Below are 26,395 nucleotides of genomic sequence, written 5' to 3' on the forward strand. Positions count from 1 at the left end.
CTCTTCTTTCAAGGCTGGGATTTCATTTTTCCTTGGTCTCATTTTTCTTTGCCCATATGAAAAAACTTTGATTCAGCTTGAAAGCAGCCTGTTTGAACGATACCTGTTGAGATTTTCTGCTGCCCCCATTTCTTCTGCATCTCTGCTGCCCCACACGCTGCCCCAGCTTCCTTATTGTCAAGGTGCTTTTCTTCTTTCAGCTGACCTGGGGTGCCACAACTCCCCCCGTGGTGAGCACCCAATAAGTGCTCTAATTGGCAACAGTACAAACGAGCAGCAGCAGGTTCTCTCTTCAGATTCCTAATTGGAATCAAAGGCTGTTTTGAAAGTGTTGTCTGCATCTGATTGATGGAAGCTCTTTGCAGATAAACAGAGGCTGCATTTGACCTGCAAGATTATAGAGACACCTACGACAAGCCCACAGAATATAGCAAAATGAGCCGATTCAGTTATGAAGCCGATAATATTTGTAACTGCATGTGAAGGTTCCTTCTGTTCCTCGTATTTTTCTAATACCCAGGCAGTGTTTTCATTCTGTGATGCCATGAAAAGCTGCCTTAACACCTACTGCAAAGTCGAAGTCATATTGCAGAAATAAGCAGAACCCTTAAAAAAAAAAATCTATTTGAGTCACTCTCTTTAAGTATGCCTTTCCAAGAGCTGAAAATATGGATATACAGTTTGGTTTTACGCTATGTGGGGGGAGAGAAAATAACTCACCATGTGAATCTGTTCTAATTCATTTGTTAGGGATGGGTTGGAGGAGAAAGGATTAGCTTTGGAGCTATGTAACTAAGCCATAGGGACACGGGTGGCGCTGTGGTCTAAACCACTGAGCCTAGGGCCTGCTGATTGGAAGGTTGGCGGTTCGAATCCCCGCGACGGGGTGAGCTCCCGTTGCTCGGTCCCTGCTCCTGCCAACCTAGCAGTTCGAAAGCATGTCAAAGTGCAAGGGCATAAATAGGTACCACTCCGGCGGGAAGGTAAACGACGTTTTCGTGCGCTGCTCTGGTTTTGCCAGAAGTGGCTTAGTCATGTTGGCCACGTGACCCGGAAAAACTGTCTGCGAACAAACGTCAGCTCCCTCGGCCTGTAAAGTGAGATGAGAGCCGCAACCCCAGAGTCGATCACGACTGAACTTAACTGTCAAGGGTCCTTTACCTTTAACTAAGCCACACCTTTGACTCAACTTCCTTATATTGAGCATCCCACCAGTTCCTCAAGGTTGGCTACTGCTATGACTGGCATCTTGAGCAGAGCAGAAATGCTTTCTCCGTCTTGCCCCATGCAATCCTTTTCAATGGTGTTGCAGGGGGCTGGACGTGATGCAGTCCACACGCAAAGCAGGCATTTTGACACTGAACCATGAACACTTCCTGCCCTGGGATGGGAAGTTTTTGATGTTGAGCCTTTAAGGAATGTGCTTATGTGATTGGTGAGATATTTCATACGTTATTTTTCTTAGATGTCATAGCTTTCTTAGAGGCATTGGGTACACCCTGGGGGATTGTTCAAGGCAAAATGAGTGTGTATATAATTGCGATATAAATATCTATTCTAATACAATATTAATACATTTCTTAACAGAATAAAGATTTCACTTTTAAACTGTTTCTTCTGAAGCAGGGTCACCTCAGGACCCTCAAATCAAGAAAATATTTCTTGGTTACTGATCCTGGGGTTATATTGGGAAGTGCTATCAACTATCTCATTCTGCTCCAGGCGGGCAGTTCCCTGGTCTTCCGTACAGCAGACAATCCTATCATAATCTTCCATAATTTTATTATTTGTACCCTGTCCCATCTGACTGGGTTTCCCCAGCCACTCTGGGCAGCTTCCAGCACATATAAAAGCATAATAAAACATCAAACATTAAAAACTTCATGATACATGGTTTCCTTCAGATGTCTTCTAAAAGTTGTGTAGTTCTTGAAATCTGAAGGGAGGGCGTTCCACAGGGAGGGTGCCACTACTGATAAGGCCCTCTGCCTGGTTCCCTGTAGCTTCACTTCTTGCAGTGAGGAAACTGCCAGCAGGCCCTTGGAGCTAGACATCGGTGTCCGGGCTGAAGCAATGATTGGGAGGGGAGATAGATTGACACTCTAGTTACTGTTTACGGATCAGCATAGGAGAAGGCTTAAAGCTTCGTTTGAACTGTGCCACATCAGATTGGATGGGAGACCATTCAGACATGCCAAAAATCTTCCTAGGGTTGAACCCTTCTTCCTGATATGCTACTCTTCTATTTGCAAGGAGTCTCTTCTCCCCACGGAGCAGCATTCAAACATTCACCCCCCACCTGCAATCTGAAGTGTTCCAGCTATACCACTTAGTTCTGCTGTACAAATTGGCCTTCGGTTGGGGTACATGCAAGGTGGAGCCGAGGGGCAACCTGCTACCTTCATGGAAGCCCGTGACGCACTTTGAGAATCATGGCTTTAAATTACTTGAATGAGCCCCAAGTGTCATATTTTATTTAAAAGCATCTGTAAGTGCAAATATAAGAGCTAAGTGTAGCAAAAAGCCTCGTACTTCCCTGGTCATTCATTTAACTATCCATCTGATGAAAGCACTTGAGTATAAAGTGTGCTCTTCAAGGAGGCTATCGGGTCTGGCCAGGAGTTGCACCTGGCTTTTCTGTGCATTTGTTCAAAGAAGATTTCAAAGCTTTTTCTTGGATAAGGTTGGCAATTTAGGATTTATTTATTTTTTTAAAAAATCAAGGTCTTTGGAGTGGCTGCCTGGGGGCTAGTCACTACTGATAATGTTTGGTGGGTTCCAGCATTTTGGGCAAGACCATAGTTCAGTGGTAGGGGATCTGCATTACATATCAGATCAATAATATATAATATTCCCCCCAAGAATTGTGACTGAAACAGTCCCAAGTCTCACCTCTTCAGTGATGAGTGGCCTGGGGTCTAGATGGTGTTGTGTATTTCATTGGGTTCTTCAAGGTTCTTGGGTAACTGGTGAACTTGTAGAGTTGGAAGGGACACCGAAGATCATCTAGTCCAACTCCCTGCAGTGCAGGAAGCATCCATGACAGATGGCCACCCAACCTTTGCTTAAAAACCTCCAAGGAAGGAGAACCCACCATCTCCCGAGGGAGTCCATTCCCCTGCCAGAACAGCTCTTATTGTCAGATGTTTTTTCCTAAAGCTTGAATAGACATGCTCTGGTCACCAGGGCTGCTTTTTGACAGTTTAAAAAGGACAGGGGGAGGCCCACCTACACTGAAGGCCATTGTGTTCTTGTCCCCAGACAGGGAATCATGACATCTCTGACCACACGTCTTCCTGACCACAGCCTACAGCCAGGAATGTGACATCTCTTTCTGGGTCAGCATTGTGAGCTGGTGGGTTTCTGGTTGGGGCCACGAGGAGGATACCTTTCATATCCCACCCTGTTGCTTGCCACACCCCTTTCAGTGTTGTCTCATTGGCCCTGTTGCCAGCTCCTACCAGCATGGCCAATGGTCAGGGATGATGTGTGTTCAGAAAAATATTATGGGAGTATATTGTATTTAAAAATGGGGTATCAGAGTTTTTCGGGGGCTTTTTTCAGGTTGGGATAGCTGGGATAGCAGGCTTGTTGGTTTTTGAATGTCTTCTGTAGATTTTTCAGTTTTGCTGTTCTGTATGGGACAGTGACAATAAAGAGTATTGTATCGTATCATAAGGTTTGTACAAAATCCTTATGGCTCAAAAAGGGTTTCCACCATAAAAGGGGGGGGGGGGTTTCCCATTTTTCCAGGTTGTGGGGCAGATAGTGCAGGAAGCCACAAATTCAGTTGCAGAAATGAGATCAGTGTCCCCAGCAACTAAATGAGATGCAAAGTTCCAAAATGCACATCCTAATAATTCCATTTTTAATGTCACCTCCCTCGGAGCACGCTGTTCTGATGATAGCCGTCCCCTGCTTTCTTGAACACACACCACTCCCTTTTTGGCCTCCCTCTAGACATATCTGTTTCAGAGAAAGTGCAGCCTTGCTTTCATCCATTATAAATGATTTTCATTTGAACATGTCATTTTGCTTTTCTGTTACAATGGAGATCAAAGTGACACTGGTTCACCGCCGGTGTTCAGCAGCTCTTTGTGGTCCTGGACCTTCAAGTAATAGGATCCAGTTTAATTTGTTGCTGTCTTAGATCTCTCTGAAGGCGTGCAGAGTGCTTGCTTTTGTGATGGATTTCGGTTATTTATAAATAAAAAATAGATGGGAGTTTTATGTTTTCAGGCTCCGTGACAATGGTCTATTGATACAGACCTCGCTGTAGAATGGTGACATTGAAAGAGTTTTGAATCTATTTAAAACGGGACCATGCATTTGAAAAGCCATTCGTGAAGGTAAAATGAAAATTCCAAGACATCCATTTGCGGGATAAGCTGTGGCATTTTTCTCAAGGAGTGTGCCGGTGTAATTTCTTTACCAGGAAAAAGGATAAAACAAGATTTTAGCAAGTAATAATCCATGCTGCCTGAAAGCATGGTGAATAGAATTCAGTCGGGACCAGATCTTCCCCAAAGTTTCTCTGGGAAAACTGCACTCCGTCCCTCTGTGGTTCAACAGAATGTCAAAACAAGATATATTACGACCTGATTTCTGTGCTTCCATTCACAATCACGTATTTGTGTGACTTTTCCAGTTACATTCCATTACGGGGCTCTTCTGGGACTGATATTGTCCTTTATATGGACCTTCCCCAATTCGATATCAGCATAGACAGTTGAGTTCTGCTTTGTCAGCCCAGTAGCTTCCATTCTGATGGGCATTATGTCTCCCAGGCTTAGGTCAGTGCAAGGTCTTTTACAGCATGGCTTACTTACATTTGTTTAAATGGAGATGACAGAATTTGAGCATTTAGAATTCCCCTCTCTGCTATCTTATTTCATCTAGTAGGTTTAGACAACATGTTGGCTAACTGGTGGTTGTATACTCTGGATTATTCGGGTGAAGCAAAACCATATTAAGTAACTGGAATAAAAAAAAACTGCATAGAAAATCTGCCCTTTTAAGGGACAGACACAAAGGACTCTGTTGTTGCTTTTTCCTTCACTGGGCAGAGAGAGTCATTCTTAGTAAAGTAGTGTGTATGTATGCATGTGTAAGTCTGGCACCATCTACATATAATTAAAGCAAATTGGCTTCGTGACCAAATTGGGGGTGTGGTAAAACATGGAGATGATACAGTCCTAATTTCCCCCCATTGTTGAATACAGACAACTACTGATTTGCACGGGGTCATCACGTGCAACATTGGAGTGCATTTAAGCCCGCTTTTTCCTGTCACTTCTGGGTTTGCAGTGATGCCGTGTGCATGGTCGTGCGTGCTTTGAACGTGCACAAAATGGTCGTTGTCTGTACTTTTTGCTATTTCAAAACCCTTATCCTGCTCTTCCTCAGGAACATCAATTAAGAGAACGCGTGAGCCTCTCCCAAACAGAAAGAAAGCCTTTCATCCAATGCCAGGCTAGCCCATTTCTGCAATTTTAAGTGTGCCCTTTTGCTTAATTTGGATGTGACCAACACATTCCCTCTCTCTTTCTCTCCTGGCTTAGCCCAGACCTCTCAGAATCTTCTCCATTTGGACTGGAAACAGGTTCCTGGGGGAACCATTGCGTTGGAAGGTGGGCAGTGCATTCCAGTAATGGGCAAGGGCTGCTGAAAATGCTTAAGTGCTTCCAATTATAGCCGAACTCTCGTGAGGGACCCCCAACATTTCCTGGAATGGCTTCCTAGACATGGGCAGAGGGGCGAGTTACGTATGCAGGCGGGCACTGCAATCATGTGGAAAGGAGCATTGCCTGCCAGGAAAATCATGAAGGCAGCAGACCTGGTCGTTGAAGGGGAGGGGGCAGGACCCTCCTGCGAGTGCCTGGAGGCTTGGATTAAGCTCACAGGCGGGCACTCCCTGTTTCTGCAATTTAAAAACACAGCCACGAGAATGCTGGAATTGGAATAGCTGCGTTTGATAGCTTAGAATATGGCAAAATGAGTTTTCAGTCAAACAGCAGGCTATGAAAGCCCCCCAAACAAGCTTCTATTGTTGAGAATAGCAAGGCTTTTATGGTTACATGACCCCTTTTAATTTCTTGCCATCAGTCTCAAGTGGTTTGTGTAATTAAAGGGTAATTCTTACACATTGCTTATTCTTTTAATTGAAACTTGCAAGATATGCTGATATTGCATCTATGAAATCTCTTGCATCCTTTAAATGAGGAAGCGTTCCTTACAGTTATAGTTGGCATTAAACAAATAAAGAGTAATTAGATGCCTATTCAGTGATTGCTTCTGTTGATGATTCTGAAGTCATATTTGCTGTTGATTGTTGGCTAATGTTGCCAGAGGTTTGCGTATTTTTGTTTTCGTTTTTAACCCGGTTGGAATTTCTAGGCATAGTTTCGCAGCTGCACGATGATCACACGCCTACACATGAGAATATGTTGTCTGTACATCTGGCTCTGCCATAGACATGTGAACTCTGAACATCCAGAGGTGGCTTTGAGTTTGTGCCCATAGGCAAAACAGGTGCGTGTGCAATCAGTGGCGGCTGCGCAGGTGATTTGCTGTTACATAACAGGCTGCCATCACTGAGCAAGACCTGGGGAGAGACTGAACATTTTTGCTGGCTGGTGTTTCAAGGTGAGGCATCGCACTTGCAAAGTCAGCAATGGGCAGACATGCGGATACTGACTGACTGGCAGTGCCGATGTCATGGCCTGGCTCAGTGGCAGTGTGCTGACCCAGCAGCAACCAGGCCCCTGCCTCTCAACAGTCCACTGTGAGATCATCTCAGAGTCCTCAGAAGCTGGTTACTCATGGCAAACTACATCACTGGGTGCTGCTGTCCACTACAACATTTGTTTCCCTGTTTCCATGCTTATGTGTGCTTCAGTTTGACTGCATAGTATAGAACAGGGGTGGCCAGCTCCCAAGAGACTACGATCTGCCCACAGAGTTAAAAGCTGGCAGTGATCTACCCCTTTTGGGGGGGTTCAGGTCAAAGTTGTTGAGCTTTTCTTAGGAAGGAAGCCCTGTTTTGGGGGGTTCGGTCCTGTATACCTGAAGGAGCATCTCCACCCCCATCATTCAGCCCAGACATTGAGATCCAGCGCGAGGGCCATCTGGTGGTTCCCTCCCTGCGAGAAGTGAGGTTACAGAGAACCAGACGGAGGGCCTTCTCGGTGGAACGCCCTCCCATCAGATGTCAAGGAAATATGCAGCTATCTTAATTTTAAAAGACCTCTGAAGGCAGCCCTGTTTAGAGAAGTTTTAAATATTTAATGCTGTATTGTTTTCAACACTTGATTGGGAGCCGCCCAGAGTGGCTGGGGAAACTCAGCCAGATGGGCGGGGTATAAATAAATTATTATTATTATTATTATTATTATTATTATTATTATTATTATTATTATTATTATTATTATATTCGGGTCAAGTTTGTTGAGCTTTTTTTAGGAAGGGAAACCCTGTTTTTGGGGGGTTCCATTTTTTTTTTAGGGAGGAGGGAAGCCCTGTTATAGGGGGTGCAGGGCAAAGGTGTTGAGCTGCTTTGGGGGGAGCCAGTGATCTGCCACAGATGTTCAGTGATCACAATCTGCCTGTTGGACGTGCCTGTCATAGAACATCAGACGAAGTTCTGAGTTGCAAATATAAATGTGCGAGGCCATCATATTAGGCATGCCTGAAGCACCACCTCTTTCAAGGAAGCACGGACACTCCCCCCTTATGCAGAGAAGCATTAGCCATGCTCTAGACTCAACCAGCAAACTCCCCTCTGCTGGATATAATAATCCAGGAGGGACAGGGGCTGTTAGAGTGCAGCACCTCCTTGTCCATAGCAGCTCAGTGCATAAGCTGAAATTGATCCCAGAAGACATTGCTGACTCTGGCATTGAGTACTTCATCCATAGTCAAACAACTTTATCTTCAAAGTGTGTAGCCAGTGGATCACAGTGGGTGCTCAGATAGGAGTTCCTTCTTCAATGTAGGATTCAGGAACCTCCAGGACCATCCGATTTAACTCCACTGGCCAGATGTTGGAAACTGCAGTGCAGCTATGATACGAACCTTCTTTGCAGCTGTGCTGCACTGCAATGTTGTACACGCAGTTATGTACAGTGTTCAACCGGTTTCAGAGCGAGAATTGGCCAATTTGCACTTCAGTTTTCCTCCGGCTTGCTGCAAAGCCCGAAGTGCCACAGAAAACACAAGTAGACAAACAAAAAAACACTTGTTTTTAATAAAAGCTCACACCCCATCACCTGAAATGGTGCCTTGCGGATTTTAAAGTTTGTAAAGAAGTGAGAAATTTAGAATCCTTTTGGACCTAGGTTCTTTTCTTCTTTTAGTAGCTCCGTACTAACACATCAATATTTCAACCAGTCTAAATGAAATAGTAATCTCTCAACAGCCAGTGGTTCAGGTATTTCGGAGATTAGATAGGGTGGCCGTTTCACTCTGCGGCTGCTGTCAACCCCAGGTGTACAGCTTCTTCGCTGTTAAGCCTGCCAATGGCTATAAACAGAGAAAAAGAGACATAAAATATTTGTCAGAAGGAATCCTCCCATAAATCGTAGTGAGCAATGTGTATAAGCTACTTCCTGGGCAGTACTAAAATTTTTGATGCCTGAACACTGCATGATTCTTCAGCTTGTTTTGTACTTTTATGTAACCTGTATGTTTTTTACAACCCTGCTTTGTAGCTGAAGGTGTGTGCTGTGAAGGTAATGGAAGTTTGTGCGCTCGTTTCAGAGGTCATTGCCAAGAAGGTTTTGCCCCCATTGCATACGCTCTGATGCCATGAACTTGGTGTCTGAACTTTTTTCTTAACGGTTTGAAGGGCAATCTGAAAATTGGATGTAAACCAGGAAATCTTGGGTTCAACTTCCTCTTCACCCATAAAAGCTCCTTTGCAAACCCCAGCCAGGAAGCCATCACTCGGTATACTGTACCTGAGTTTTGTTGGGAAGATGAAATGCAAATAATAGTTGTCTCAGAGACAGAGGGTCATTTAAGTTCCTTGTTTCAGGTGCAGAATCATAGAATTGTCGGAAGGGACCCCGTGGGTCATCTAGTCCAATGCAGAACATTCTCAGAAATTATACAGACCAGCATAATTTTTCCTAGCTGTGGACCACTGTACCAGGTGATAAACAGAATTACTTATTTGCCCCTTTGAGAACAGCAGAGGTGCTTCCTGTTAGTTAATATTTGTAGGCAGGACATAAGTATTATGCAAGAGTTGGGTTTTAATTATTGTGGATTGTAACCAGCTAAATTTTAGACAGAGTAGACTCATTGAAACTATGGACCAAAGTGGACCATGGGTATTAATTGCAGTGGGTTTACACAGAGTAGGATTAAGATTAGTTGCAACCCTAAATAGTTAAGGGATTTGGGTGTTTTTGGTTGTTGTTCCAATGTCTTCCTGCTCCATGGTCCATGAATCTGTGAAACATGGGGTAGATGCAGGTGATCAACCTCTGTATGATAGAGACGATCAAGCCATCCATAGTGAAAGAGCTCCCTTCCAGTGTAGTTTGGCCAACTGTGTGGACTCCCATGCCATTGTTTAGAAGTCTCCCTGATGGAGGAAAGTGTTAATTTGTGCACATTTTGGAGAAATTAATATCTAGAAAGAATCTTCATAACACACTAGGAATTAGATCTGCTTGCTGTTCACTCTGCATGCGAGGCACTTTTAATACTCCTTCTTTAGTAATTTAAAAAAACTATATATAAAGCACTACCAAAGAATTGCTATTTAAAAGAGAATTGACTTTCTATGGTCCACCTGAGTACCCCCCCTTTTAACCTAAACTTTGTTGTTCCTTGTGGCCATGAGTTCTTCAGGTTAACTGTGCATTTAATCTGTTTCAGATATTGTTGCTTTTCAATTTCACTGTTCACTGGTCACCCCCCTTTTCTTACCGTGGCAAACATAAAGCGAAGCATGGAAATGTCTGATCTGCTTTCTTGTTTCCTTACTCTAAACTAAAGCAAGTCTCCTTTTCTTTTTGCCTTTTTAATATGAGACTTGTGCTACAGGATTTTAGTATTTTTGCTGTCTCATATTGAGCAGAGGGCAGGCATTGTTTACTTCTAGGAGTACAGTACTGGGACACTCTTAAGTTAAAGTGAAGCAGAGTAGCCGGCAGAAAAACACATGGGTATCCTTTCAGATTTGGTTTCAGAAGTGCTAAACGCAAAGGAAAATCAGCAAAGAGTTGAAAAACCCACTCTAGTGCTCTTGTGGATAACCTCCATATGTTTTTCTGTGTGCTGGCACGCAAACATCCTAGATATGTTTGCCATGTTAATGATCTTTGTCACTTATGGAAAAAGTACTGATGAAATCAGCACAGCAGATATTACCATTTTGATACAAAGGTCAAGGATAAAGCCTCCCAAAGATGACTGTCTGCAGGGTTAGATTGCATTAAACAATTTGAACAGTGATCTCCAGCACTCTAAAATATATAGTTTAAAATTTAAAATATATTTAATATTTATAGATCATCAGGCATATTCTTTTGCAGAACTGAGAGCACTCTTACTGGCACGAAATTGGTGACACACGGCAATTCTTTCTGGCGGGTGGCGCTGTGGGTTAAACCACAGAGCCTAGGACTTGCCGATCAGAAGGTTGGCGGTTCAAATCCCCGCAACGGGGTGAGCTCCCGTTGCTCGCTCCCTGCTCCTGCCAACCTAGCAGTTCGAAAGCACGTCAAAGTGCAAGTAGTTAAATAGGTACCACTCCGGCGGGAAGGTAAACGGCGTTTCCATGTGCTGTTCTGGTTCACCAGAAGCGGCTTAGACATGCTGGCCACATGACCCGGAAGCTGTACGCTGGCTCCCTTGGCCAGTAAAGCGAGATGAGCGCCGCAACCCCAGAGTTGGTCACAACTGGACCTAATGGTCAGGGGTCCCTTTAAGACTTGGAGACGTATTAAGATGGAGTTCACTTTACAATGAACGCTGGACGCTGCCTCATTCTGAGTTGTCCCATTGGTCTATCTAGCTCAGTATTGCCTACACTGGCTGTCGGTGGCTCTCCAAGATATCATGCAGGGGTCTTTCCCAGCCCCACCTGAACTTGTGGCATTTTGCATGTGACATGAGCTTTACCGCTGATCTGGGGCTCTCCCCTGCAAAGCCCAGACTTCTTCCAGATTTGCAACTGGCAGATATGCCTGCCAGCACATCAGATGTTGGTTCTGCCATCAATGTTGCCCTAGCTGGGTCAGATGGGCGAGGTACAATAATAAACTGTATGAACATTTGTCTGTTCATTTATTGCTATACAGTGGTACCTCGGGTTACATACGCTTCAGGTTACATATGCTTCAGGTTGCATACGCTTCAGGTTACAGACTCTGCTAACCCAGAAATATTACCTCGGGTTAAGAACTTTGCTTCAGGTTAAGAACAGAAATCCTGCTCCGGCAGCGCGGCAGCAGAGGGAGGTCCCATTAGCTAAAGTGGCGCTTCAGGTTAAGAACAGGTTCAGGTTAAGAACAGACCTCCGGAACGAATTAAGTACGTAACCAGAGGTACCACTGTAATTAAGACTCCAAAAACATTTTCTGAAATGTGAAAAGCTCCTGAACGAATTGATTAAATTTATTGATTAAGGCATGGGCACCATCCAGTGTGGAATATGCATAGTTTGATTCTGCTGCAAACTTTCAGAATCAAGTTTGACCCTGAAGATTATCAGTATATTTCACTTGGAATGCCCATTGTTCTTCCAATTTCTTCCTGCTCTGTGGTTCATATCTTCAGCCTGAAGGTGGCTTCACCTGCTGCTTTAACTGCTGGTGTTAACATCCAATTTGGAGAAAACAGGTAGGTATTCATGTCATATGGGAATGGCTGTGCAAGTGACTCTTTTGATTTACTTACCAGGATCCTGCTTTCCTGAGCTTTATTTATTTATGTATTTATTTTGAAACAGTCAGAAGAAGAGGGGGTTTTTCACCCAGTGCTTTGAGGATAAAAATGAAGTAGATTTAAAATACAGGAAGGCAGAGTTAAGAAGGCAGAATTAAGAAGACCTGAGAGTAGTTTGAAATCCCACTCACTCTGTACCCACACAAATTCCACATCCACTAACACACACATACCACACTCGGCCTGCTCCTGCACACATTCATTTTCTCTCTTTCTCTCCCCATTCTTATCAGTTACTGGTCCAAAGGACACCCTGGGTACAGATACAGAAAGACCACACTGCAGCACTGGTACTCCCACCAACCCCAATTAAAAAACCCAATAGCAGTGCATGCCATTCACTAAACGATGCTCATTTGTTGTTAGGGTTGCTTTCTGAGGTTGAGCCGTCTTCCTCGTCATCAGCTACCATTTCTCAGCTCCCACCTGAACAGTGCTCAGTCTCCAGCCGCCTCTCCCAACTATCCCACACTCTTTCCCTAGCACCAGCAGAAAGATTTGCTCCTATGTTTCATGCTCTTGAAACTCCTCCTATATGCCACCAGTGGCTATCCTTTGGCTGAGAGCCCCTGTGCTGTTTTGCCAAATAATTGCTCCCTTAGCCAAGGAGCAAACCTCATACTACCTGGCAAAGAGGGAGATGAAAGTGTCTTATTTAGGAATCCCAGGTGAATGTACTTCAGCCAAGATCCTTGTTAGAAGGGTAGCTAGGCAGTGAAAGATCGTCACCTGAGAGTTGCTGCTGTTGCTGTTGATAATAATGATAATAATCGATAATGATGGTGATAAAGCCTGCTTTTCCCCCTATCAGAGACTCAATGGGGCTCAAAATAGAACTGGCTAAAAACATTGGGGGGGGGAGAGAATATTTTAAAAAATAATTCATAAAGGCGGCTTCATATGCAGATTTCAGAAAGGCTGTGTGTCACTGGACACATTCCGCTTCCTACCATTACACTGTAAGGGTTTGTATTACTACTGTATTCCACCTGAGCAGCTCATTCCATATAAACTTTTTAAAAGAGCATATTACAAGCAATTAGGCGGTCCATTAGTAGTGACAAAGCCAGCAGAAACCCAAAGCTGAAGGGCACTGGAGGAATGAGGAGTAAAACAGTGTGTTAGATTCGTTTCTTACTGCAGGGTGGTTCCCAAGCCACAGGGAGGGAGGGGTGAGGGTTGGCAATGCCTTGGAAATTATGGAAGCTTACAAAATTCTGTTTTGAAGCTTTATAATTAATTTTTTTTTTTAAAAAAAGATTTAGCAACTCCTTTTCTCAGGTAAAGTGTTTTGTGTCTTCCATTTCTTTTATGACTTACCATAAAAGTCAGAGTGTGTTGGTTTTGGGCCAGAGCTTATGGAAATCATTAGCGCCATTTTAGAAAGAGAGAGTGGTGTGCTTGAAACCAGAGGTCCTTGATTAAACTGGGATATGCATGTCTAAGGTCAGCATACAAGGGTGGACCTGGTAAGCTTGAGTATATTTCAGCACCGTGTGTACAAACCAAGATGCCTCCTGAGATTTTGCTCCCCACTCCCCACAGCCCCAGACCTTCCTCTGGTGCTACCATAAGGGATTTGGAAGCCTTTGTGTGCTGGGCCCGGGGGTAACCCAAGTAACACAGTCCAGGTCTGGTCCCGAATCCAAGGCTTCCGCGAGGAGTCAGTCTGACACGGCCAAGGCAGGACACGAGGCAGGAAACCAGGCAAGGTCAGGCACAGGATCACAGGCAGGTTCTGGCAAACAGCAACGTTGCTCCCACAACCTGGGGCAGGGTCCACGCAGCCTTTTATCTGTGTCCGGGTAACGGCTGGTTCTGATCCCCCGGTGACTCACCTCCCTGTCTCGCCCGAAGGCAAGCACTCCTTCTGCAAGTACTCAGGTCTCTCCTTCTCTCAGACCTCAGTCTCTGCAGCTCGGGAGACGTCGGTGGGTTACTAGACCCAGAGGCCGCCTCAACCTCTCCTGACCCAACTGGTAGTGGAGCAGCTGTAAGTGATGGCCCAGCTGGGGGCAAAGAGGTAACCCCCGCATCTGGAGCCAGGGCAGGCTCAGGCCCCTGACTTGGCCCAGCCGGTGCTAGTGCAGGGGAACCTGTGCAGACTGGGGCTCTTCAGAATCAGGCCCCAGACCTGGCTCAGATGATGCCAGAGGCAAAGGATCTGGTGTGGACTGAGACTCCTCTGGCTCCGAGCCCAAGCCCGAGTCCCAGGCCATCACACTTTGTTTTCGATAAACCAAAGCTTGTTGCTCCGTTCAAACAAGGAACTCTGGTTAGCATTCATGGTTGCCGGTTTAAACAAGCGCACTTCATGCCATGTGAAGTTGGCTTGCAGAGCAGCAAGGAAAGACCGTTGAGTAGCACCGAAGTGCCTAAGAAGAGAGATTAATTGAGTGTCAGGCTGCAAGGCACATTGGGATGCAGTGGATGATAAACAGATGGCAGTGTTGCATGGACAAAAACAGATGCACTCCTTGGAGCTCGTAGACTTAACAAACGGGAAGTGGAAGGCTGGCAGTCTTGCTGCCCTGTTCTTTCCTTCAACTCCTCACTCCCAGCCTGTCAGCCTGTCTTACAACCTCCATGCTCCTAAAATGAGATCATCATGTAAGATAACTTTATGGCATTTACTGACCCTGTTTCTTTGAGAGACCTCGCCAGCAGATTTCTGGGCAGAACTTTGCATTCCCTGCCCCGCACAAGCCCTGTGCTTAAGCAACTCCTCTCTTTTAACATTAACCTTCCCTTTGAAGCTCTCTGTAGTGCGCCTCAAGGCCCATAGACACTTTTTTTTACAACCTCCTGCTTTATTCAGTGCAAAAAGCCCTTGTTTCTTCACTTAACATTTCACCGGGCAGCCCTGTCAAGTCAGCCTTGATGGACAGATCTTTATTCCCTTCACAAACATGAGGCATGTCAGTTGTCGGCCGTTCAGGCAGAGAGATTGTTTCATCCTTCATCTGACCCATCTCTCTGTTTGTCTCTCCTCCTGGGCTCGAGGAGGAAGTGGCTTAACCAGCTTAGATGGAACGGCTGCAACTCTTCCAGGCTGATAATGTGGCATGGTAAATATACTGATGGGTTTTTGTCAGATGAATGGCAATCAGTTTGATCTCAAAACCTCTTTTCTAAGAACCTGGTAAATATTTAACAATTATTACATCCTTACATTTTAAGGGTGGCATTTAGCCAGCTTTTACTCAAGGGTAGCTCTGTTGAAATGAATCAACTTAACTTAGACATGTTCACTAATTTCAATGAGTCTGCTCTGAGCAAAAGTTGATTGAATATCACCCTAAATATATGTGTGTGTGCCCATTTATATGGATCAAAACTGGCCTGGAAGGAGCATATAAACTATGTACAACTTTCCACATTAATCTGTATCTCTTCATAGTCTCTGTGTTTTCCTATAATGAGGATTGATTCGTTTTATGGTATTTCAACCCCATGAGAAAAAAGAGAGAGAATGTGTTGACCTCAGTGAGAGTGAATGGGGAAAACTGAAATGCTGCTTGTCTGGGGTACTGCGAATCTAAATTACCCTATGTTACCAGAATCCGACTCCATAGGACTTTCCTAACTCACTATCCTCCAGATATTCTGGACTAGAATTCACACCATCCCTAACTATTGACCATGCTGGTTTAAGCTCATCAATGTATATTCCAGCAACCTCTGAAGGTTGGGGCAGCAGGTTGGGGGTGGCTGCCATAGAAAGTAACATTGGTATGTTTAGGTGAGTCATTACAGAACTCCACTATATCCCTTTAATGTACAACTTTTCATGTGTAGTTGGCTTAATTCAAGCAGGGAGTTGGCATTCAGTTCTCTTCTTTTAAGTGCTGAGCCTTTTGCTATCATCTTTCCCAGATCTTGCTGCTCCCCACCCCTCCCTCCTTTGGACTTCTTCCGACTAAGACTTCTTACTAACATCTTGGTCTCTCAGATACCTTCTTTGAGATGAAGTCATTGATTACCACTAGCGTATTATTGCACAGAGGGAATAAAGGATTAAGCTGCTGTCTGCAACTTGATGGCTCACATGCAGGAAAAGAGAGTAGTTTTCTATGTGGGATGTAATCCACTGGGAGCAGTCAAATACAACATTCCTTGTTTTCCTAGAGTGGACATGCAGGGGGATGTTTGGTCCAGCCAGTTGAAACTTCCTGTTCCTCCTGGCCTGGAGCATCCTTCCTTGCATGTGACTAGTGGGTGGGCATGACCTTTCCAGACCTGGTAAAAGGCCAAGGCATGCTGCCACTCTCTCCTCTCTTTTCCATCTTCCTTTCGTCCTGTGAACTGCTGGACTGCTTGCCTGCAGTCACTAGGTAAAACTCCCTTATGGGGTAAACCTCTTTGTATATGTTTGAAACTTTAAGCCTTAAACATGCCTTCAGGGATCACACTGTGCTCTGCCTAACACCGGTCTTGAAAGACCTACACTGGCTCCCAGTACATTTCCGAGCACAATTCAAAGTTTTGGTGCTGACCTTTAAAGCCCTAAACGGCCTCAGTCCAGTATATGTGAAGGAGCATCTCCACCTCCATCGTTCTGCCCAGACACTGAGGTCCAGCGCCGAAGGCCTGGCGGTTCCCTCCCTGCGAGAAGCCAAGTTACAGGGAACCAGGCAGAGGGCCTTCTCGGTGGTGGCACCCGCCCTGTGGAATGCCCTCCCACCAGATGTCAAAGAGAACAACAACTACCCGACTTTTAGAAGACATCTGAAGGCAGCCCTGTTTAGGGAAGCTTTTAATGTTTAATAGGTTATTGTATTTTAGTGTTCTGTTGGAACCCTCCCAGAGTGGCCGGATGGGCGGGGTATAAATAAATTATTATTATTATTATTATTATTATTATTATTATTATTATTATTATTACTGCCTGATGGTGAGTAAACTTTCTTTTTGTTACTTATGAATAAGACTGTGGTGTCCTTATTCTTTTAGGAGGGATTCAAGGGGTCTTACCAGGAAAATATCAGAACACATTTCAATCTGGACAAGCCAGGTTGAATTGCATATTGGTTTAAGAAACTCAAACGAGTTTGCAACTAGTTTTCTGCTGTGTAAAGGGGAATGGACTTTGCTAAGTAAAGGAACTTGCTAGCGCAAGTTAGGAAGGATATTAATAAACAATATATCCTCTCCTGCCTCCCTGAACATCCCCACAGTCTACTTCTGGGGGAGGGAACCCCACATGCAATATACAGTGGTAACTTGGGTTACATACGCTTCAGGTTACAGACGCTGCTAACCCAGAAATAATACCTCAGGTTAAGAACTTTGCTTCAGGATGAGAACAGAAATCGTGCTCCGGCGGTGCGGCAGCAGCAGGAGGCCCCATTAGCTAAAGTGGTGCTTCAGGTTAAGAACAGTTTCAGGTTAAGAACAGACCTCTGGAATGAATTAAGTACTTAACCCGAGGTACCACTGTAGTTCTAAGTGTACAAACACATTTCCCAGGGAAGCTGAAGATTAAGGAGATGCAGCCCAAGCATTGGCCCACAGAGTCAACGGCCTGCAAACCCACCTGTATCTACTGCTTTTTAAAATTACGTTTTATAGCTATTGATTGATTTTTATTGTGTTTTATGTTGTAACCCGCCTTGATAAATTTCATGAAAGTGCAGTATTCAAATGAATGAATGAATGGTTATCACCATATGTGATTTGACATTGGTTTAGCCTGAGGTATTGGAGTGTTTAAGGCTACAGTTTCAGAGGTGGACTCCTACTTTAAAGTCTTCCTAAGCTCAGCATTATGTGTGTTTGAACCACTCTGCAAAAGAAGCAGTGAACCTTGTACAATTTCTCATTTACAACTAAAGTGCAACATTCAGCTAATTGAATACATGACCACTGTTAATTATTTTTGTTACGGCTAATTGATATTCACTGAGATCATGTTCTGTAGCCCCATAAATATAATATTACCTTGCCAAGTGTATATATCAGCAATGAATTCTCTGCCACTGGCATGTTTATGCTGTCCCCTGTATAAAAGTTGCCATGGCTTCCTTTTTTTATATATTTAGATTATTATTTTTTGCTTGCTCTGCATGATTTGCAAAATACAAATGTCGTTGGCCACTTGGTGGATACTGTTCCTGTGAATTATTCATGTACTTGGCAATTCTTGCAATTCCTCTTAGAGAACAGAAAAACCATACTTCTTGGTTGTCAGTGAATCGGTTTTGTTGCAGTAAGGAGTAATTTCTTTATGCCACTGACACTGCAACAGAGCCACTATAGTGTAGCGTAGCAGCTAAAAGCCTGTGTTGAGAATCATAGAATCATAGCACTTTAGAGTTGGAAGAGACCCCGAGGGTCATCGAGTCCAAGCCCTTGCAATGCAGGAATCTCAGCGAGATGATACATGACAGATGGCCATCCAACCAGGGAGTTATGGTGTGGGAGGTGGGGCAGACTGGGTAAGCTTGTCCTTTGAAAGGCAGGCTTCTGTTCACTAACCCACAATAGTCCTGTCAGTTGGTCCAGATTATAGTGGCCCTAGAATTCACAAATGCACAAAGCTTGTTGGATGCACATTAATATTCAGCACCTATATTTTACTGGGCACCTCAACATTTTGTTGTTGTTGTTGTTTAGTCGTGTCCGACTCTTCGTGACCCCATGGACCAGAGCACGCCAGGTACTCCTGTCTTCCACTGCCTCCCGCAGTTTGGTCAAACTCATGCTGGTAGCTTCGAGAACACTGTCCAACCATCTCGTCCCCTTGTGCCCTCCATCTTTCCCAACATCAGGGTCTTTGCCTGGGAGTCTTCTCTTCTCATCAGGTGGACAAAGTCTTGGAGCCTCAGCTTCACAATCTGTCCTTCCAGTGAACACTCAGGGCTGATTTCCGTCAGAATGGAGAGATTTGATCTTCTTGCAGTTCATGGGACTCCTGCAGTCCATGGGACTCCTCCAGCACCATAATTCAAAAGCATCAATTCTTCGGCGATCAGTCTTCTTCATGGTCCAGCTCTCACTTCCATACATCACTACTGGGAAAACCATAGCTTGAACTATACGGACCTTTGTTGGCAAGGTGATGTCTCTGCTTTTTAAGATGCTGTCTAGGTTTGTCATTGCCCTCAACATTTTAGTATTCCATATTCCCCCCCCCCCGAATATTCAGTGGCACCATACCCTCATCTGAAGCAGCCTGTGTGTGGAACAAGAGAGGGCTTCACACATGCATTTTCACCACTGGATTACTGCAACATCCAGGGTTGACTTGCTTGTGTGAATGGGGCCACCACAGATCAAACACCAGCGACTAATGTGACTCACATCCCCTTTCACTAATGCTTTTCTGGAGACTCAGTTTGCACATGTCACAGAAGTGTTGAATGAGGGATCCAGTGATGAAAAACGTTTGGAAAAACCAGGCTTTGTCTAGACCTGGGTAAACTGTGGCTTACAAAATGCTATTTGTGTTTGTTCGCTTCCTATTTAAAGTTTAGAAACCCTTTAATTTTCTTTCTCTTTCTCCTCGTTCCACAGCAGCGAGTCTGTTAATTTGCTGCTTTTGTTTTCCTTCGGAGCGGTCCAGGCAATTGCTTTTAATTGATCTGTTGAAGTAGGTGAGGAGAAGTTATTTGTGATTAGGTAGCTTGAAGCCTCCCCTACTTGCTTACTATGCATAGGTGACCTTTTCTTCTTCTCCCTTTTTTTAATACCCTTAAATTTCCTAGAACAGTAAATTGTTGGAAATTCAAATTGCCTTGTGACTTTTTTTCTTTCCGCTCTATTGACTTTTTAAACTCGCTCTCGGTAAAGGAGTGGGAAGAGACTGAGGCTTCATATGGATAGGAGTTTCTTAGAACTAAAATCCGCATGCTCCAAGGATCCCCATCTGCCAGAGATGGTCCTAATGTTCTCATACCTGTCCATGGTAAACCACCAAACTTGTTGGTATTAAAGTGGAAGTTTTGGGCCGACTTATGAAAAGGTTGCTCTTCAGATTTCAGTTGCCTCTCCCATATCACTAGAAGATACATCTTAGTTGGCTATTTGATGCATCTTGACTTTTGTGCACATGCATGCATGCCAATATACAGTCTTTAGTCTACCGTTTCACATACTTCATATTAGAAGACTAATGTGTATGTCTTGGCCAGGGCTGGGAAACATGTGGCCCTCCTGATGCTGGAGGACTACAGCTCTATCATCTCTTACCTTTAGTCATGATGGCTAAGGCTGATGGAAGTTGTAGTCCTACAGGTAAAGGTAAAGGACCCTTGGATGGTAAAGTCCAGTCAAATTCGACTGTGGGGTGCGGCTCTCATTTCCGCTTTCAGGTCAAGGGAGTCAGCGTTTGTCCGCAGACAGCTTTCCGGGTCATGCTGCCAGCAGCTTCTGGCACAATGGAGGTCTGTGACGTGTCCCAGAGTGCATGGAAATGGCATTTACCTTCTTCCGCCACAGTGGTACCTATTTATCTACTTGCACTGGCGTGCTTTCGAACTGCTAGGTTGGCAGGAGCTGGGACAGGGCTACGGGAGCTCACCCCGTTGTGGGGATTCTAACCGCCGACCTTCCAATCAGCAAGCCCTAGAGGCTAATTGGTTTAGACCACAGTGCCATCCGCGTTCTATAGTCCAACAACCTCAGTAGGGCTCCAGGTCTAGTTTATGTTGCACCAAAAGAATGTGCTTGTGGGACGGGTTGTGTGTGCTATTGGTTTATTTTGTTCTTGTTTTTCTTACGTATTTCATGCTTTTCTTTTATATTTTTATGCTCTGAACCTTTCTGAGATCTTCGGATGAAGGGTGGTATACAAATTTAAATAGCAACAACAACATTGATGGGGTTTAGATGCCAGTTTATTCTTCCAAGGAATGTCTCTTGCCTGGCTGGTGCAGTTATGTTGTTAGTATACTGTCTGTCTTTACATAAAATTGTATTCAAATAAAATATTGTTGCATTATATTGTTGTTTCTTGTTGTGGGATCGTGCAAAGAATGAATAGTGGGTTATAAATAAGTTAATAAATGATAATGATAATTAGGCAATAACCCCTCCCCCATTGTTTGTTTGGAAGACCTGGAATTCAGAGAGATATTCCCTCTCCTTTCTGAGACGTTAGACTTTCTACCTCTTTATCAGTGTTTTGTTCTTTTCTGAAGGCATCTTTTTCAATAGATGTTTGAGTCTACTGCTGCTTAGAATATTATATCTTCTTTCTATTCTTACAGTGGTGCCTCGCAAGACGAAAAGAATCCGTTCTGTGATTCTCTTCGTCTATCGGTTTTTTGGTCTTGTGAAGCAAGCCCATTGAAGGATTAGCGCTATTAGCAGCTTTTAGCAGCTTTTAGCGGCTTTTAGCTGCCTTTAGCGGCTTATCTGCTGATCGGATCAGCTGATAAGCGGCTTAGCGGCTTAGAAAAAGGGGGGGGGAGGGAAAAAAACCAGCAGGAACTCGCAAGACATTGTCGTCTTGCGAAGCAAGCCCATAGGAAATTCGTTTTGCGAAGCACCTCCAAAACGGAAAACTCTTTCGTCTAGCGAGTTTTCCGTCTTGCGAGGCATTCGTCTTGCGGGGCACCACTGTATTTAAGAAGTCTTGTTCCAGTTTTGGTTTTATATTTTAAGGTGTGCTATTTTGTGGTTTTACTGCATTTGAATTGCTTGGTCTGTTTTTGTTAGACACATTGATTGTCCCTGTTTGAAGATAAAATTGCCTGGTGAAGATTTTATTATAAATAAATTAAATACTGTTGATAGACCTATCCATTTTTTCACCCATGAAATTTTGGAGGGCATGGAAATCATTTTAAGAAGTAATTGTAAACAGAAACAAATGAAGAGAACTGATGGCTAAACGTGCCTGTGATCCAATTTCATTTTGCCATACTGTTAATTTATCTTATGCTCCAACATCTTCAAATACTGGGACTATCTAGTTTGACCTTCTATATATTTGAAAAGTCAAGAAACTTGCCCATCTGTTTTTGTATCAAATTGATTAATGTTGTTTTGTTTCCAAAACAAAACGGAAAAAGTGATCTAGGTGTCCAGAACTGTGAGAGTTTCATAATTGTCTCTTGCACATTTCTTGGTTCTATTTATATTCTGTTTGTTTCATAAATTGATGGCTGTGTTTTCTGGATTTACATGCTTTCAGGAGATGGAAATTAAGGTAAGCAGTAAAGTCAAAGTTTCAGTAAGGAGTACAGAACATACACCATAAGTTGTGTGGGTTTCTAATTCTTCAGGAACAATAGCTATGTGGATGGGGGACAAAGCAAGGTAGGAACAAACAGAAAACATTAAAAAGGGACAGGTTCTCTCCAAAGGAGTTATTTTGTTGATATACCTTCCACTTCGTACAGGAGTCCTCACTCTTCATTTTTATAGGAAAGCCTCCTTTGCATGGAGTTGTTTCTTACTAGGAAATTAAAATTGCAAATGATTCAGGTTAAATTCTGCAAAATACATCAAAATCCCAGTGTGTGTCAGGCTCAGAAGGTCTTCACTACGGTTACGAAACTGGCTCTTTGACTGGGACCATAGGGGGCAATAGGGAGAGAGGAGGGTATCTTTCACCTCTTAACAGCATCCCAGACTTTCCTAAGGAGGGCTCTCTCAACACTGTGCAGATCAAATGAGTCTCTCAGCCTGTTTTATGTGTTCAAATCAGGTACTCCATTAGGGTTTAGGTATGCTCATTCCTGTATCTTTGATGGTAAGAACTAACAAAGCAACCTTGAGGAGTAAAGCATCAATTTCCAAAGTTTCCTGCAGATTTTGCCAGGATTAATTAATTTTGACACAAGTGATTAGTTTTGATATGAGAACCGACTGGCTGAAGCGGGCCCAGCGAAACTTGCTTTATGAAAGTCACCAATAGGCCAAGGTTTTTGTTAATGGCAGGTTCATTATTGTCAGTTTGGGATGAAATTTCACAGAGTTGAAATATCCCACGTCCTCCTGATCTCTTGATAATCATTCCACTCTCAAGGACCGTTCTTCACAAGGCTCACTTTTCCTACGCAGCCTGCTCTGGTCAGGGAGGGACTAAAATGATCTCTTTGATCAGCAGCTGGGAAAACCATTTGTAAGCAAAAATATTATTTGAAGATGAAAGACATATACTTTCGCTGAAAATGTGTGTGGATGTATCAGTGTCATCACAAACATTAAAGTTTCACAAAATTACTCGATAACGAGTGGTAGTTTTCTTGGAGCTAGCTTGTGTTCAAAAGGCCAATGTTCTCACCAAACCTATAGCCCTTTGTGTTGTTGAAAGGATTTGAGATCTTGCCATCTTGGCTCGGATATCTATGGTAAAACCCCAATCTCTTCTGACTAATGTGACGTTTTGTTGCCTCTGCGAATGCTGAAAAATAATCGTAGAGGGTGCTGCTGAGATCAGTGTAGTGGAGATCATGTGATATAAGGAACCAATGTGTTTATATTAGATACAATAAAACTGCTGGCTTCCTCAGCATAGTAAATTCAAGCGGATGTGCTGCCGCAATGCCTATTCCTGTTAAAACATCTGCCTATTTCTAGACCACTGCCTCGGACAACCCAGAACGAATGAACAAACAAATAATAGAATTACTTTCATGTAAGAATCACTTCTTATGAAGCATCTTGAAGCAATTTCACAATACAATAAAAAGCCTATAAAACAATTGCCTGCATAAAAACAGTTAAAACAACCACATATATGAAAAAAAGTTTCAAAAACAACCACATATATGAAAAAAAGTTTCAAATCCAGTGCAGATGCTAACTGGGATAAAAATCTCCATTTCGAATAGCTCCAGTAACCAGAATATACCACCAGCCCTGATAAGCCACTCATAATGTACAGTTAGTTACTAGGTCTCTTTGAGGGGTGTCCCTGACAATTTAAAACAGTTTTACTTGAGTGGCTGCTGGATCTAATAATCTAATCAGACACTTTTGAAACATTTCACCTTGTGCTCCAAGCGTTCTTTTCAAAACACATCTTCTAGGAATGTCACTGTAGGTTAGCTACCTCATCATTGATCTTCAAATTTCTTTTGATTCCTGGTACCAATTTTTCACTAAACATTCACCCCGACGCTGCTTTCTTGGCACAGCCTTCTGACTCTTCCCAGCTCCGTTTGGATGAACTGTGGCACAGCTGTTGAGCAAACAGGGAAATACAATGGGCAAGCACTTAACTTTCTCAATACGCTAATCATGATCTTATTAATATACTGCCTTGGCAAAAATGTGCCGGCTGCAGGCTTCAGTCTCTATGCAAGAGTTAACGGGCACAATTTGCACTAGACTTTTGGCTTGCCAGTGTTCCTTTTTTTCTGATCCAGTTTTCTCTTTTGTGTATGTGTGTGTGTGTGTTGCTTTTTTTAGGCTAAGCAGCTGGAAGAGAAAGACAGAGAGCTGAAGAAGCATGATGCTTACTACAAAGAGCAGCTGGCTCGACTGGAAGAGAGGGTGAGAAAGTTTATTCTCTTTTAATGAAGGGGTTTGCTGCTAATTCCCGTTCTCCACTTGCTTTTTGGCTAACTTTTAAATAGGGTGTGGAGCTCAGGGAGGAGGGGTAAGAACTTTGTCACAAAGCTCTTTTCCCTCTTGGGGGGAAAAATTGGCATTCTGTATGTTCCGGGGTCTTGTAAAACTGTTTCACGCCGTGGAGAGATGTGTCACATCAATGATGTTAACCTGTTTCAGTGGCTGAACCAGAGCTATTGGAAGGCAGTTCAATTTCATAAGACTTTCAACTTTTTCAGAAAATGCTGAGGTTTTGATTTTGACACATCCCTGGAGGAGAGCAGTTCCAGCCTAGCCTGGCCAGGGTGTGTGTGTGTGTGGGGGGGCATTTTGGTTTCTAAGGGATGGCCTCATGGCGCAGTGGTTCCCCATCTCTGGTATAGCCACTAAGGACATCTCCATGTGGTCAGAGAGCAGTCCAAACTTCTATGTTCTCATGTTGTTTATTTGTGCTGATGATAATATTTGCTATACTTTGGCTTTTTGGCTTTAAAATACAGTGGTATCTCGGGTTACATACGCTTTGGGTTACAGACTCCGCTAACCCAGAAATAGTACCTCGGGTTAAGAACTTTGCTTCAAGATGAGAACAGAAATTGTGCTCTGGTGGCACGGCGGCAGCAGGAGGCCCCATTAGCTAAAGTGGTGCTTCAGGTTAAGAACAGTTTCAGGTTAAGAACGGACCTCCGGAACGAATTAAGTACTTAACCCGAGGTAGCACTATATGCATGAAGTGGCTGTTACAGTAAAACAGCTGCCCTTCCCTTTTTCCCTTCCAAAGTTGGTAATAGGGGAAAATAACATAAGGCCTTTGTTAGGATTCTTCCTCTGGTTCAGTGTTAAAACAATACCCAAAAAAGGGAGGCAGGCGAGGAAGAAGGGGGGAAAAAGTAATATATTGGGAGCATGGTAGTTTTTCCGTATTCTTGCAATACGTTACAGGGATGTTAACACACGTTACATCCCCTTTCAGACTAATCAGGTGAGATTGTGTTCGGTGCAAAAGATTATAGGTTGCAGCAAGTTGTACTGGGACAAGAAGCAATGGCTCTTTTTCTATATTAATAAAAAAGTTGGCAATTTTGTTTTTATGGACTGTATGTCGCGTGCTTTGTACGGAGTATGTCCAGTTCATTGGTATGTTTAGTTCAATACTTTGGCAATGACTTTCCAATGTTTTACATAGAGGGTATTTTTTTAGACCTACTGATAGAGATCTTTTTAACTGGGGATGATGCCAGTTACTGAACTTGGGTCTTACGTTATTCAAAATATGTGCTTTGCTACTATGATGTGGCTTCTCCCCAGCACTGTTATTTATTAATTTTTTTAAAAAAATATTAATTAAATTTATACTGTACCTGTTCTCCCAAAGGAGTCCAGGGTGGCAGTGGAATTGTACTGACCAGTTTGTAATCAAATATGTAAAGGTAAAAGTACCCCTGACCGTTAGGTCCAGTTGCAGACGACTCGGGGGTTGCGCGCTTATCTCGCTCTATAGGCCGAGGGAGCCGGCATTTGTCCGCAGACAGCTTCCAGGTCATGTGGCCAGCATGACTAAGCTGCTTCTGGCGAACCAGAGCAGTGTACAGAAACGCCGTTTACCTTCCCGCCAGAGCGGTACCTATTTATCTACTTGCACTTGATGTGCTTTCGAACTGCTAGGTTGGCAGGAGCTGGGACCGAGCAACGGGAGCTCACCCCATCGCGGGGATTCAAACCGCCAACCTTTTGATTGGCAAGCCCTAGGCTCTGTGGTTTAGACCACAACTCCACCTGCACCCCCCAATTAAATATATACCATCTCTGACTATAGAGGTTTTGTTTTACTTTTTGGTGGCTGTTGATAGGTGTATGAATATGAATATGTCTATAATCCTCTAAGAAGGCTAAAGCAGGAAGACTATGTGAATTGATAAAGAGTCGATTGTGC

The 26,395-nt window shown here is 43.7% G+C and overlaps 1 protein-coding gene across 1 annotated transcript in view; it reads left to right on the forward strand.

The window, feature by feature from the left end:
- Positions 1-26,395, forward strand: part of CHCHD3 (coiled-coil-helix-coiled-coil-helix domain containing 3) — a 203,884-nt gene that overhangs the window by 95,361 nt on the left and 82,128 nt on the right. Inside the window, exon 5 of the mRNA XM_081210516.1 lies at positions 24,322-24,405. Coding sequence (XP_081066642.1) covers positions 24,322-24,405 — 84 coding nt within the window. The remainder of the gene's footprint in view (positions 1-24,321; positions 24,406-26,395) is intronic.

Source organism: Podarcis bocagei (assembly GCF_964188305.1).
Source record: "Podarcis bocagei genome assembly, chromosome: 10".
Lineage (NCBI taxonomy): Eukaryota > Metazoa > Chordata > Lepidosauria > Squamata > Lacertidae > Podarcis > Podarcis bocagei.